The 16,008-nt window shown below is 46.2% G+C and overlaps 1 protein-coding gene across 29 annotated transcripts in view; it reads right to left on the bottom strand.

The window, feature by feature from the left end:
- Positions 1–16,008, bottom strand: part of TPD52L2 (TPD52 like 2) — a 167,454-nt gene that overhangs the window by 47,391 nt on the left and 104,055 nt on the right. For 16 of the 29 annotated variants that reach the window (XM_085619620.1, XM_085619621.1, XM_085619626.1 and 13 more), the window contains one exon: positions 8,082–8,108. The exons of the other annotated variants lie outside the window; for them this stretch is intronic. In XM_085619620.1, the coding sequence (XP_085475746.1) occupies positions 8,082–8,108 (27 nt within the window). The remainder of the gene's footprint in view (positions 1–8,081; positions 8,109–16,008) is intronic. 29 annotated transcript variants of the gene reach the window in all.

Genomic DNA, 16,008 nt, shown 5'->3' with positions numbered 1-16,008 from the left:
GCTAGGGCACTCTACCTCGGACCTGGGGAACTGGGTTCGAGTCTCGCTAATGACGCTGAACATCCTGGGATTATGGGCAAATCACTTAATCTCCCTGTGCCTAACAAAAAAATGAATGTGTGTCCTCATGTAACGTAACTGGTGCTATGTGAAGCGCTCTGATACCCGATTGGATTCGGGTCAAGTTCGCGCTATATAAAACTCTGCAAAAAAAAAAAAAAATGGTGAGTGTGAAAAGCTTTGAGTGCTAGGAACACTGCTAGAAGCTCCAGGTAGTTGATGTAGAGACGTTTGTGAATGTCTGACCACAGCCCCTGTACTGTGTAATGTTGGAGATGGGCAGCCCAACTAGTTAAAGATTCAGTCTGTGGAATCGGGTCTATGAAGGGCCGCCCTTTTTATAAGTTTTGAGGGTTTCACCACTTTAAAGAGCGATGGGTGCAGCCGTCTACCAACACTAGACCGGTTAATTGACCCTGTGACCGATTCTAGTGACGCGCTAGACATTCTTGCAGAGGATGCATGTGAAGCCTTGCGTGAGGTACGATTGCAATGCAGGATGCCATCATTCCCAGCAGTTGCATAAAAACTCTGGTTGGTAATGTTTGCTTGGGTTGAAATGGTAGTATTGTGGACCATATATTGTGAATCCTGGCTACATTGGAAGTGGCTAGAGCTTTGAGCGTGTTGAGGAAAGCGCCCAGATAAGACTGCACTTGTGCAGGGAATAAGTGAGATTTCTGTGTGTGAAAACCCAACTGATGAAATAGGTGTACTGTTGCTTGAGTGTGTAGTATACAGTTCTGGTAAGTGCCTGCTTTGATAAGCCAGTCGACTAGGTAAGGGAAGACATGGATACATTGTCTCCTGAGATGAGCTGCTACTACTGCGAGACATTTGGTGAACACTCTGGGGGCCGTGGTGATGCCAGATGAACTGGTAATGTTTGCCTGCTATCACAAATCTATATATCAGAGATCCAGTGTGTCGTGCAATTGCTGCCGCGGCATCTCTTGACATCAAGCCCGATGACCACAGAGAGTTTTCTTCGATCTGAAAGATCGACATGTGTCACAGTCTTGTTCTTTAAGCTGGGGGACACCTGATGTAAGTCCGTATGCAGATACTTTGCGTGGCACAGGGGGCAGATTTTGAACGGAGTCTTTTTCATCGACCAGGTGCCGGACCGACACGGATAGGCCGGAAGACCACCCGCGAAAAGGGAACGCATTCAAAATCAATACCATCGAGGGTAGAGTGGATTGCGCACCAAGGGGAACCCGAGGACCGATTCCGAAACGGAGCGCATTAATACACTTCCGAACCAGATGGCGGAAAAAAACTAACTATGGAGTCGATGCCCATGCACACTATCACTGAAAGGAGGAGTCACCTTACCTCGTGACTGGAAAGACTTCTTCAAAGAAAAACAACATCCGGACCCAAAACTAGATAGCAGGAGTATACAAAGCATGTGAATCTACAGCTCACATGCCTAGCACAAATCTTTTCTCCATCTCTTGGTATCTTTTAGCAATTTGACCAAAGTCAAAAAGATCATCCTTTTAAAATGCAGAGGTTCTGGCCTTAAGTGCCACAGGACTTGCATGTACATCTGATAAACTTCAAGCTTTAGCAACAAATAAGTGGGTCATGAGGGCAAAGAGCAGACATCCTGGTGCCTTAGGTGCGGTCTTTATAACTAAAGTGGGAAGAAACTTGACCTTGCGCTACAATTTCTCCATTCCTTTATTTTCCTTCCTCTTGACAATTTGCTTCCGATTCCAAACTTCTGCCAACATGGTGCAGAGCTGCCTATGAAGCCATTAAAGTAAGTCAATGGAGAAACAGAGAGGTGTATGTGTGACTGTTGTAGGGGAACACAGCTCAACACAGTTCACGGCAGTTCTCATCTATACTTTTCTAGAAGAGAGCAAGGGGAAACAAAGGTACAAATAACAATAGTATTGCAACTTGATGTTGGTTATCGATTGAAAGTGTGTGAATACGGAGGCAGTCTACTGGTTCAAACTATACCAATATTCAAATTGGGGACAAACCACCTATGGCTAATGGCTTCAGACCCCTTGTAGTACAATGTCCATATACCAAAGCCATCGTTTAGTTGTCCTTGCTCACAACCATGTTTGGTTCTCAGCTTACTTTGACCTCACCAGTCCCTTCATGCTTCACCTCTATATACGATGAATATCTCCGTGTCACTTCAAATCCATAATTACTCCAGAGAGTCTTCATGCCAAACCGTCCATTCTTGACTGACAGGATAGTGAATGTTTAAGAGAGGGGGAGTGGTGGACACTAGCACCTTCCAAAGAATTAAAGAGGCTTTTTACCAGTCCAAGAATGGAGTCAAGGTCTAAGCTGAAGTGGTAAGTTGGAACCAAGAGACTCAATGAGAGAAGAGGATAAAAATCAGACCTATTCCTAGGGCGAGCAAGGGCTATAGGACAACTTGGACCTTGCTAAGGGGAAGTTTTAGGAAATTAGGTAGAAATTCCTGTACTTTGCAAAAAGCAAGATATGTCACCCTACAAAAAGCTAATAATGTACAACCTATTATATACTGAACTTTGCTAGACCTCATTCTGCAGTTATCCCTAAACAAGTGCTGTATAAAAAAAATAAAAGTGCCAAATCACAAGTCTTGGCTTCAGGTAATAACGTCACATTATTAGATAACAAAATTGAAGGTATTAAACAAACAAGTGCATTTACACACTAAACCAATACCACAATATTACTGGATCTAAATTATTTTAGAGACTGATAGCCTACGGTGTAACTGAGAGAAAGAGAGGCTTCGGATCATATTCACATTTGGATATTATATCCACAGCACCAGTAATTGAGGGGGGAGTAAGAGGGACTAATCAGGTCCTCTCTATATACTTCTACATACAGAACCGCTAACCAGTGAGGCAACAAGACCACTTATTAAGGACAGTGCCAGAAAAATAAATGTCTGTTTTATTGTGAGGTTCAATCATATTTTGCCTCATCAGTATCCATATTTTTAGAACGTAAGACACTCACTCACCGAGGTGGCATGCTTCATCAGAGGGTCTGTTGCTCTCACAGTCAAGATGTCCAGTTACAGCTGGGTGGGCTTCAACGACGAAGCACTCTCTGGTGAACTTATACAGAGAACTCCGTTGTATGTTAAGAACAGAAAGCACACGGGATGCCGCCTGTTGTAACCTGTATTATATTTATCTGGTTACATTGTTACTTTCTCCCTAGCTGCTCAGCCAGTGTGAATGTGATGCATGGAATGTTGGTGTGATTGTCTTCAATGAAATGTTTGGGTGCCTGGTGCTTGAGTGTGGCAGTTGGAGTATGGGCTGAGCAGCAGGCAGACTGCTCCTGGTGGGGCTGCATCTCTACATCTCGACTACCTGTAACTGGACTTAATAAATATACTTAAAACTACATCCTGGCTGCGGTCCTCGTTACTACAGATTTTTGGCAATGAGGATGAGATACGAACCCCTTCGGCTTGGGGTCGCTTGCAGTCTCTTCAGCGATGCACTGGAATCTTCGGTTATGACGATTTTGGTTGCTACACAACTCTGCGAGATGCTGAGGGACGCTTTGGAGCTCGGATGAGCAGAGAGCCATCCGGCACAGTGTCTAGTATGTGCCGCCATGTTCAGTATGTGCATTGCAGGCTGGTTCGTGGCCGCGCTTCCTGCCGGCTCGTCATGACTGTTCCTGTACGTCTAGCAAGTTATCTGTAATGGCTTGTGGGTCCTGTTATGGATCTCCTTCGCTGTCGGTATGCCAACACACTGAGCTGGATTCTGCTGGCATTTGTCATCCATACCTGCCACCTACTTAGTTTATCTGGATTCATTTTGTCATTATTATTAATTGGACTTTAATCCGCTGAAACACGGAGATATTCATCTTTGTTTTTTATTGTTATGAAGACACTCTCCAATGGCAAGATCTCTTCTATCAAAGCGTGCACTAATGAAGGTTGGTGCGTTTACTTCTCTTGGGCTACTTGGTTGTGTCTATGTACCAGATCATATCTCACAAGGGTGAAGCGTGAGACTCGTCAGTTTTGCCATCTTGTTCGTTTTGACTTTAAACTGCCACTTTGGAAATATTCAAGTCTCCAACACTCTAGTTACAGCCCTTTGGGTCACATAACTAAAGATAATTAACGCTGCATATGGTGTATCCGTGACTAGAGTGTAGCCAGAGTATCATTTCTCGAGTGAGAGATCGCTCACTGGTGGAAGTTTATCGTTTTTGGCCATTGTTTTGTTACATTCCTTTGTTCTTCATTTTTGCCTTTTCATGCCCTTTCGTGAGCGGTTGCCATAGTGTTCATTTGCCACATTGTACTGCTCGTTGTTTATGTAGTGTTTAAGCTCTTAGATGGGAATGGGTTAATGTCCCATTTTCACGCCTTAAGTCACATTACCCTTTCAAGAGGGGTGGCTTAAAGGGGTTTCACTCCCTTTATCAGCTGATGGGCTTTAGTCCCATTCCCATTCAACGCAGTTTTCACATTTAATGGGTTTTGGGTCTCAGTCCCATTTAACTTAGTTCTCACAGTTGATGAGTTTTATTCCCATTCAATACAGTTTTTTCTGTTGTGGGTTTCAGTCCCAGTCGACACAGTCTTTTCCTTTACAAGAGGGTACCTTCGTGGGGTCTTTCCCCTTATACAGTTTTACCTCCACATAGGGGTTCTAATGGGTACGAGTCCCATGTATTAAATTCTTTTGTTCACTCTAACCGCCACATAGGGGTTCTAATGGGTACGAGTACCATGTATTCAATTGTTTTGTTGACACTCTATCGGGGTTCTAATGGGTGAGAGTCCCAAGTTTTTAGGTCTCGCCTGAGCCAGCGCATGCGCTGCTCGGAGAGACATTTAGTAAACGGGGCTTTTAAAAGTGCGACTGCACGCTTTTGCTGGCATTCTGCCTGCGTTCACGTGCACAGGCACGAGCAAAGGGACCACACGGCTTTCCTCTCGCTCGGCCAAGCGCGCGCACCTCGCTTCAATACCCCTCCCCCACCACAGAGCGCGTTTCGCAGGTTTTTAGTTTTTTTTAAACTTTGAGGCGCGGCCAATGTTTCTTTTACTTCATTTTGTGCAAGAATAATTATGTTGTAAGTGGACTGGACTAATTAGAATACTGGAGTTTAGAAAGGAAAGCTCATTTCCTATACCTTCAAGTATAGTTCAACTAACAAAACAAGAAAGTCACTTTCTTAAAGACAAACTTAAAGGGCACAGAAAGATTCCACAAACTGTAGCGGCGCGCCGATTGCGACCGCTTCGGGTCATGATTTCATTTGGCCTGAGAGTAGTAATAGTTTTTAAATAACTGCTCTACAGTTCCCGACCCTGGCTGCCGGTTCAGCTGTGACCCACCTATCTCACTGTGTGTGCCTCAGCCTTGCCCAGTGCCGACCGCGGATGTGCGCCGAGTCAGCTGACTCGGTTGACTCGTAATTTTAATTACGCACTGCCGCTGAGAAGACCCTCCATCTTCTCAGCTGCTGTGCGTAATTAAAATTACAAATTTTGCATGGTTGGGGCCCTCACGTTACCAATACTTTTTTTCTCTCCATTTTTTGTATTGTAGTTCTATATTTTACCTTGTAAATTCAGAACTAGAAGAACCAAAAAACAAAACTCAACTGGGTGATCTATGCACACATGAATGGAATTGAAAACCGTGTTTCAAATAGAAGAGGTGCAACATCTTTAGGTGTCATTCAAGCTTCCCTGCATAGAACAGCTGTATTATGAGCAATAGGCACAAGTATCACAATTTGCAGCGTGCACTGATAGTTCTTGTGCACACAAATAATCTATAGCATGGGAGCAGCTCCATGTTGCTCTCTCTCCCCCGAGTGCTTCTCTTCCTCTCCCACGCTCAGTGTTCTCATTCATTTGTATGCTCCTTCCGATCCCACAGTATTCCTCTCCCTTGTGTGCTGCTTTTCCCCTCCCCATCTCATCCCCCCCACAACCGCACCTCCAATTCCCCCACCCCTCAGTCCTATGTTTTTTAATTACTTGTTTTTAATGTTATACTTAGCGATTCCTTTCGTAAAACAAAACAAGCATTGGCATAGCCAATAGATCTCGCCTTTGGGACCTTATAAGTGTTTAGTCATGCAACAGTTGATGTTGTTGCACCAAGGATATTGTGTTGCATAACTAAATACTTATAAGGCCCCAAGAGCGAGACCTATTGGCTATGCCAATGCTTGTTTTATTGCTTATGGGTACGAGTCCCATATTTTCTGTTGCTCTGTTTACGTTTCTAACCCCGCGTTGGGTTCTAATGGGTTTTAGTCCCATGTGTGCCTTGGGTTTATTCACACTGTGGTACATGCTTACATTTGTTTGCTAACGGTGTTTATTCGTGCTGTGCTTCACGTTTGTTATTTGATATATATAATCCACATTTGTAAAGCGCAAACAATCACCCGTAAGGGTCTCTAGGCGCTGGGGGCTGTTGGGAAGATTAAGAAAGCTATTGCCCAGAGTCACATGGTGCTGGGCTAATCTGCTGCCGGCACCAGGGATCGAACCGTGATCCCCAGATTACGGAATCAGTTGCCCTGGCTGCGGCGCCACAACTCACCATGTGCCTACTCGTGGTTGTCTGCCCTTAGGCCTCTGTGGCTGTATGGTTAGCAGTCAACGTTCTTTTCTTTCTCCTAACTATTTTCTTCGGTTTATGTTGGGTGTAGATGTTCCATGTTGTTTCTGGTCCATCTATACACCTGTATTTTGGGGAAAGTCAGTTTGGGTGCCCTTCACCCATTTCTACTGTTTCTTTTTAAACATTTTTATAGGAGGATGATGGGTGGGCGATATATATATATATATATATATATATATATATACACACATATATATTATGTATATTTATCTTTGCATCTCTACATAGTTTATTTTTCTTACATGTACTTCTTGTACATCTCTTGTATGTTTTCTCTGAATTTTCTTTCCATTTCCCTAGTACTTCAGTCTTAACCTTTTATTTCATTTTCTCTTGTACTTACTCTTGCATATCTTTGGTGTATTTTCTTACTTGCTCACGCTTGATTTTCTAGGTATCTTTTCGATGATCTTTTCACGTTTGGGTTAACTTTTTTCTTGCTTTTTCTCAACTTTTCCATTTTTCTTGGGGTTCTCCTTGTTTGAACCTTTTTCTTCTTTGTGGTATCTATTTTTGTTTTGTGGAAGAAGGGAAGGTATGTTGTAACCTGTATTATATTTATCTGTTTACTTTCTGTTACCTTCTCCCTAGCTGCTCAGCCAGTGTGAATGTGATGCATGGAATGTTGGTGTGATGGTCTTTAATGGCATGTTCGGGTGCCTGGATGCTTGAGTGTGACAGTTGGAGTATGGGCTGTGCAGCAGGCAGACTGCTCCTGGTGGGGCTGCATCTCTACATTTCAAACACGTGTAACTGAACTTAAATCTACTTAAAACTACATCCTGTCTGCGGACCTCGTTACTACACCGCCCAAGTACACTTTTGGGGAAAATGGCTGAACCGCAGGGCTGGGCGCATGCTGGTTAGCATGTTAAACCCACAAGACATCCACAACCAATGATTGGAGCGCCACCACTACACTGATAAGTTTCCAAAATTCCCATGTAAGCCAAGCTGTGTCACCACTCCTCTGGTGCTAAAGCAGATTAAATGTGCAGAATCTGAAAGGTAAGGGAGTACAAATAAAATAAGTGTATAATGTGATTAGGTTTCTCGAGTCTCCTCACGTCCAGCTTGTAACACAAATCCTATACCTTTCTTCATACACCCACAGAAGCAATCGCCTACAGTACGAACGGAAACGGAGATGACCTTTCTAGTCACGAACTTGAATATCTGCTTTAGAGGAAGTCCACTGCGCATTACAGGGAAGCAGGAAAAACAGGCGACATTAAAGCAAGGCAGACAGCACAACCCTTCTACTGAGAGCGCAGACACTCTGAGTTCAGGAAGGTCCAGAGGGAATGAATGATAACAGAGTGAGTCACTCTTCTGAAGAAGAGGTCCGGAATGCCTTACCTAAAGGAATGCGAGAAGGGATGAGCCCTGGAAAAGATCAAAGCAGAAAGGCAGCAGCAAAAAAGAGAAAGAAATATTTCAGTCCGAGCAATGCAGCAACATAAGTTCCCCAATTACGATCCAACCTACCCCATAAACATTCAGTATGGTGAGGCCACAGCCCACTACAACTACACAGCTAACATACAAATTCATGTTAAGGCTGCCATACATACAGCATGGTACAAGACCAATGACCAGACACAAATCTCATCACATCCAGCCCAGGCTTCCCCCATGCAAAATGTGATTTTAGCAGACCAAACGACTAGACATCAAACAAGTACAAATCTACCCAAAGATGCCCTGTATGAATCACAAAGCATTTGCAGCACACTGCATGACTTGACAGCAAGGAGACTAGCAAATCCACTCCAGGCAGCCTCTTGAAGACATGTCATCTCATCAAACAATTATGAAAAACACACAGTAACATGTCCACTTCTAGAACATCCACATGCAGGATGCAGACTATACAATAAGCATATGTTTATCCAGTCTCAATGGCAGGACAGATACATTTCTTAAAATTACTCCTATATTTACACTTACAACAAGTCTTAAAATGTTGGATGAAGAACCCTGCCAAACCACACACTGAGTACAAGCACACATCTAAAACAACCACAGACTACCCGACATGTGGAACAGAGAAAGGGAAAAATCCCAAAAGTAAACAAGCACACCTCTAAATGCACCATCAGAACACACAAACAAGTAGGTTGGAGACCCAATTACCTATCATGACATCAACAGAGAACCAGCAACTCTCAAAATACACCCCGGTCCAACATAAAAGCACAACATAGAACCCAGCACTCCAAATAGGTGTGCAATAAAAATACACACCCAGCCTGACAAGCATGCAGGATAAACGCCTTGACAGATGTACGTTATCTAGACAGCAAGCACACCATTCACCCGAAGCATTACCACATGCAGAAAAGAGAAGGCAAAAACAGGAGGTATAGACAAGACGACACGATTAAAAATTCTTTGCAGGCCTGCTCTACATGTAGCAATAGATAAACACGGATTGTGAACCATATCCTTACTAGACAAACACCAAAACATAAGATACCCCAGACACACCACATGCTGGTAAAACAAACCATGCATCAACACTGCCCTTCAGAACACCGCCATGCAGCAATGGGCAACTCACAGCACATTTGACAACAAAGGGCTATTTTCTGAAAAGAGTGGAACAAGAAACTTGACAACATCTGGCAAGAACATAGAAAGCCAAGCAATAATCCATGCAATTGTAGCTCATAATGCAGAGACAGAAACAAAGCAGAGAGGTTAGCAGATCTCCATGTCAAGGATAGGGGCAGCATGCATTTAAAAGACACTATTTGCCCACATGGAAACAGTTAAAGTTAATTAGGCTTGCAGCCATTCCACGTTTGAATATTAATAGCAGGCCATATGCTCATACCCAGCTGCTACACTAACTGCAATCAGTGTACAGAGCTTATCATGCTCATCTAAAAGAGTCCTTGGGAGCCAAAGTTCAAATCACACCATCTTTATCTAACTGAAAGCCATTTAATGGGACTGGTGATAAAATCACAGCTTTGTACCTTAAGAATCTCTATAGTGCCCAAAACACAATGAAGCACTTCTATTGAGCCATGGGGAAATTTGGCCTCTCTTATGACGTACACGGTGTAGGTGATGTTTTAGTCACATTTTAAATATATACATGTTTCCCAGTTATAGTAGCATGTCTAGTAAAGCTCACTTTAAACACATCTTCATTCATGTCATGCCTCAACCTATCAACATAAAAAATAATTATATCTCCAGTTCTGTTGCATCTCAAATAGGAGACAAAGTGCACTAGAAAAAATTTCCTACTTTTACAATACGAGTAGGCTGTGGGGTTTTAGGTTTAAACCTATAATAACTGATAAAACCCCACTGAAAGAGAAATAGCCCTCACTAGTGAAAACATATAAACACTGAAAAAACACCTGCACAACCACAAACTAAATGCCATTCAAAGAAAAGAAGAAAGAGAATGAAAGAGTTCTTTTTTTTCTTCCTGAAGGGGCAATACAATGTAACTTTGCTACACAAGCTAGCAGTAGGTACAACTGGGCTAACATTGTTCTGAATGAGTTTTGTTGTTTAGAGATGCCACTAAAATATAGTTTCTTCTTCCTTTTGCTTTTTTCAGTTTTGTGATCTTTGGTCTAAAGATGCAAGGTTTAGAAGCATGTTTTAGGTCTTGTTTAATTATTTTATAAACTGTAGAGAATCAGGAAATATCAAAATCATATTTGATATTTTAGCTGCGTTTGATTTTTCACTGATAGGTAAAATGGCTGGTTTCATTAAAATCTTTCCTAATATGTGGCATCACATTTACCCACAGAAAATGGGTAAAAACCCTTAATACATCAGCCCACAGTTTCTAGTAGGTCAGTATTGATAGTAGGTAAATTGCCAACACCTCAGGCTTTAAACATTCAATGCAAGGTATAGTGACAAGTATATGCATAAAGAGCGCTATCACCAAGCATCTGGGATAGTGGTGAAAACATGACACCAGACTTTTGGAAGAAATGGAATGCAGTTTCACTTGGAATGCTCTGCAAAAAAGGTTCTTTCCAAGTTCAACAAAGATTGGAGTGATATTGTTTGTATTTGCTGTGATTCAGCTACGTATATGAAAACAATGTGTGATGGCCTGTCAAAATTGATACCCGAGCTGAAGTGATTCCTTGTAGGAGATCCTTGTCACTTGTTAGATGGTATGCTGAAAGCATCTTTACAATCTTCAGAGTATATGAGGGATGCTATTGACTTTTTAGTCCATTCTGGTGCACTGTTTTCTTATGCACTGGAACTAAAACGCAAATATTTATAATTTTGTGCTTTGTGTGGCATCAAAGAAAGAATCATCCCAACTGTGTTCCTTAGCTGATGGTTCTCAGTCCAAGGGGCTATGAATGCTATATTATCCATGTGGCAACCGTTTACAGACTTTTTGCTGAGTGATGATGCCAAAGGCAAGAAATGTGAGGATCTTTGGTCGCATATTGATAGTGATGTGAAAAAAGTGCACTCTACTGCATTATTAGATTTTTACAGGAAAACATAACTGCTGTAGCAGACATAATAAAAAAACTGGAATCTGAAAAAACCCTTGTCTGCCAAGTGTTCAGCATAATTGGTGTAGATGTGAAACAGCTCCTTGAGAGTAGGCTGGGCGACACCTTTAATGACTTTGCACTGCAACATGTTCCAGGTTAGAGTGCTTGCCACTTGGTAAGCAAAGCAATGTTGAAGAGCAATTCAGGAACGTTTATTTTACAATGTGTGAGAAATGGCTTCCAATGATGCATAGAAATGTACCTTCACCACCAATGGCATTTGAAGTCAATGAAAACTCACTGTGGTACTCTGTACTAGTTCTAGATCCCTTCAGTAAAGGGGAATTTCCTCCGTAGTTTCAAAAGTGCTGCTTTATTTTTGACTGCTTCAATAACTCTTAGGGCATAAGCGCCCAGCTCAATGCAAATGTTGAAGAACCTGCCCTGAGAATCGCAATCTTCAAGTGCACCAGTATTGGCATGGAAAGCTATCTCAGTGGCCAGAGTTAACAAATTGTGTACTGGCTGTTTTGGCGTTGCCCTTCTCAAGTTCCAATGTTGAGAGGGCCTTTTCACAGAAGTTTATGTGGGAAGGAAAGATTGAGCGCACATGACCAGAGACTCACTGAAGAAGTATTGTATGGTGTACTACAATAAGTTTAATTTGCAAAAATCCATTTGGACCTCATATACACTACATGTACACTGTCTATATATCATGTTCTATCAGTGCAAAAAGCAAGCAATAATGAAAGCAAAACGTTCCATAAACACCAGAAAAACACTTTTTCTGTTGTTTTTAGTAGCTCACAAATGTGTAACCACTGATAACAACTGTTTTTTAAGGTATTGAAATCACTTGAAAACACTGGAAAAAACCCCACCAGAATTTACCAAAAATAGAAACTGAAAACAGGAAAGCCTAAATATGAGTATTCTTTACAGATTCACATACTAAGACATTCCCTGCTGCCTCAATGAAGGATCTTCCAACATGTACTAACTGTAGGTGTTTGTCATCTCTAACAATCACCCATTTTCTGGGGCGTGGCTTGGAGCGCTAAGATGGAAGTCGCACTCTAAGAGTGCTCCGGACCCCTTCTATCATTCGCTCCAAGATCCACTATTGTCCGTGTTTTTGTTTACTTATCTGCTCAACCTCCAGGGCTCTACCTTGATCTGGCTGGCCGCAAACTGGAAGAAGCTCAGCTCTGATCCTCCGCTCGACCGAGTTATGCCCTGTGAAGTTGCTCGGGCACTGGGGCCTAAGATGGCGACCCCGCCTCGGGAGCTGGAGCCGACGGCCTCGCTCCCTGTCCACTGAGTCCCTGCCAGCAATCTGCCTGATCTATCTGCGGCTGTGGCGTGACAAGGAGACTCCCCCTCGCTTCCTGGAAGTTCTGCACAACCTCAGAGTGCGGTTCTCTCCGTGCTCTGACTCCGGTCTCTTGGAGATCGTCTCGAGCCACCCGGCGACCTACCTTGGGAGACGTCGGGAGGTGCGGTGGGGGCATCGGCTGCCGAGCCGGGCAGCGGGACGCCGAGAGTGCGGGTGCCGACAGCGCTGGCTGGTCTCCCCCTTGCAGTGCGCAGTGCTGCTGGAGGAGCCGGGTGCCACTCCTTTTTCCTCATTGATCAGCGGGCCGCACCTGATGCCCCTGGGGCCGGAGAGGCCATCTACAACACGCCAAAGGCGAGCCCGGGACTGTGCGACTATCGGGGCAGTGGTGAGAGGGAGGCACTCGGCTGCTAATTCGGGCAGCGCCCCCCTCCCCGCTGGTCCTCCTTGCGGTTTGTTGCCTGTCCATGGTCCCCGGCGGTTCACTGGCCTCAACTGCTGTGACCTTGCCCTACGTCGGCCCCGGTGCTGCCTCCTGCCGGGCGGTTCAGCTGGCGCGGACCCGGAGCTTCACTTCTCACTGCCACCACTTTACTGCCCAGAGTCTTCGAGAGGCTTGCGAGAGGCTCCTGACGATTGGCCGCCTGATCACCGAGGTGAGCTTGGCTGTGCTGTCGGGGGTGGGGGCGTTCGGCTGCTATATCGGGCAGCGGGTCCTGACTGTTGGGCCCTAACCCCCTCCCTTATCCACTTCATCAGTTGGCGGCCCAGCATTGATGGCCCCCCTCCCCAGGTGCTGTGAACCCACGTGGGGGCTTGCTCTTCGAGGAAGACCAGCCGCCTGATAGGGGGGCTGTGGGCGGGTCGTCGCAGCGTCGGGCCCCCCCTCCTTCCTGGTGGTGTGACTGGGGCCCCTCGGGTGTGCTGAGGCTGTGCTGTCGCGTGGGGGGTGGAAGGGGTATTCGACTGCTCAGTTAGGCAGTACCGGACTGACTGGCAAGCCCCCACCGTGGCTCCTCACTTGACCCTGCTGCGGCTCAGCTCTCCTGTTCTTCTTGGCTGCTGTCAATCAGCGGGTAGACCCCCGTTCCCGCTGGACTGCTGGGCTGGTCTGTTGCTGTTCCACCACCGGGGCTCTCCTCCGGACTGTGCAATCACCTGTGGTGATTCACATCCGACCCTCGGCTTGCCCCCTTGACACGTGACTCCTCATCCATGGCACAACAACCCCAGAGCGCTGTATCCTAGACCTGAAAGATCCCCTGACCCACCAAACTGATCCCTGCACGACACTCAACTGCAGGTCTGCTCGTCACAACGTGGTACTGCTTCCGCGATCCTGCAGTCTTTGCTCCCAGCGCACACAGATCGGTTCTCGAGAAGGGAGTGCAGAGGCGGTGTTGACCAAGCCCAGAGGGAGATAGACCCACACTGCACCGAGCCTTCGCGTTCGGATCAGTCTCCGGCTGCTCCTGCATTCCACGTTTCTTGCTTGGTGGGCCCTGCACCCGTGGCCTGACTTGGGACCGCCGCTCCCCGCCAAGATTGGTGGAGCCTGCCGACGACTCTGGCGCGCTTTCTCTCCTGTTGATGGCCTGTCGGGGTTCTGACTACGGAGCTAAGATGGGCAGGGACCGTCCTCCAAAGACACCCGCCCCACACACCCAGACGAAGATGGACCAGTATACCACCACGGAACGCGATCTGGGAGAGGGGATCCCCAGTACCTCTCCTACTCCCGGAAATGATCTCTCGGCTATCCTGCAGGCCATCAGCACCGCTCAAGCCTCGGTGGAGGGTAAAATAGGGGCGGTCCGAGTGGACATGGCCCTCATACGCCAGGACCTTCGAAATGCCACAGCAAGAATTTCTGAGGCAGAATCACGTATCTCTATAGTGGAAGATGAGCTATGACAATTGAAAACTCAGCTGGCCACTCTACAAAGCCGCACCTTAGAACTACATCGATGCGCTGAGGAGGCGGAGAATCGCTCGCGGCGAAACAACCTCCGTATTGTAGGCTTTCCCGAAGGGATTGAGCAGGGGAAGACCGAGGCCTTTGTTGAAACATGGCTCAAATCATGGATACTCCATGATGCCCTCTCCGCCTGGTTCTCGATCGAACGAGCCCACCGCTCCCTGGCCCCGAAGACCCCTCTCGGTGCTGCACCTCGTCCCATTATTATCAGAATTCTTAACTTCAGGGACAGAGACACCATCCTTAAAAGAAGCGCGACTCCGCGGCCCCTTGAAATTTCAGAATCAGACCATCATGCTCTTCCCCGATTATACAAAAGAAGTCCAAGCGCAACGACGTACGTCAAACAAAAACTCTGCAATCTCAGGCTACGGTTTGGCCTCCTCTTTCCAGCCCGTCTCAGAGTTATCTTACAGGACAAGGCAATTTTCTTTGAGTCCCCCCCAAGCAGCCTGGGCATGGCTTATGGAGGAACGGCCCTTGAGGGCCAGACCCGCCTCTTCCTCCTACTCCTCGACTCAGCCGTCCTCCCCTCCGGTACATCCTTCTCCCCCCAGGCCGCAGCAGCGGCGCACCAGATCCCGCAGGAGTCAATCGCCGAGGAGGGCTCTCGCAATTGCCTACGCATCAATAACCCACTGGATCTTCCCTGCCCCCGGGGACACGGACCCGGTCCAGCTCACTGGAACTGCTGGACCGGCGGCCCACTTCGCCCGCCTCCTCCGGCCCTCTTGGGTCGGACTCAGACCTCTCCAGAAGTCCCCGGATACTGAGCTCGGGACAGAGGGCTGGAACGGGACCTGTGAGCTCCGACGGAGCCCCTGCCGCCTTGAACCATGTCCCGGACTCCTAATCTCCTAAAATACTGATGCCGAAACAGAAGGGTCCGCCCATGCCACGCATTCCCCCACTAAACGTTTTAGCTTAGCCCCGTTACTGACTATTTTGAGTTGTTTTGTTTATCTTGTTCCTTCCTCAGGGTGACAGATGCTTCAGTTTCCGAAGTGTAGGGTGGGGGGGGGTGGGTTGGGAAGGGTTGGGAGGGAGAGGGAGAGGGAGCTACCTGCTCCACAACCGGTTCAGCTCATAGTTCCAAGTGAGCTACAGTTCCATGTTCTTACACAGCGTCTTATCACAGCTCTACGAATCCACCAGCAACAGCCAAAACAACATCCAGCACGGGTCCCACCCCTGACCTGGCATGGAAACAAGGCCCATTGGAGGGCACACACCTTTCTTAGTCCACTCCCCCATGCTCCACATATGATCTAGATGACTAACATCAACAGGTCGCTACACGTTCTGTCTTGGAACATAAATGGCATGCTAGATCGTATCAAACGTACCACCGTTCTCAAATATGCCCAGCGCCATGCGTCTGAAATCCTCTTACTCCAAGAGACCCATCTCCTAGGTAGCCAATGCCCCTTCCTAGCCAGATACGGGTTTGGCATTCCGGCTTTAGTC

This window comes from Triturus cristatus, chromosome 7 (assembly GCF_964204655.1).
Source record: "Triturus cristatus chromosome 7, aTriCri1.1, whole genome shotgun sequence".
NCBI classification, from domain to species: domain Eukaryota; kingdom Metazoa; phylum Chordata; class Amphibia; order Caudata; family Salamandridae; genus Triturus; species Triturus cristatus.
This window is presented reverse-complemented; position numbering and strand designations above follow the sequence as displayed.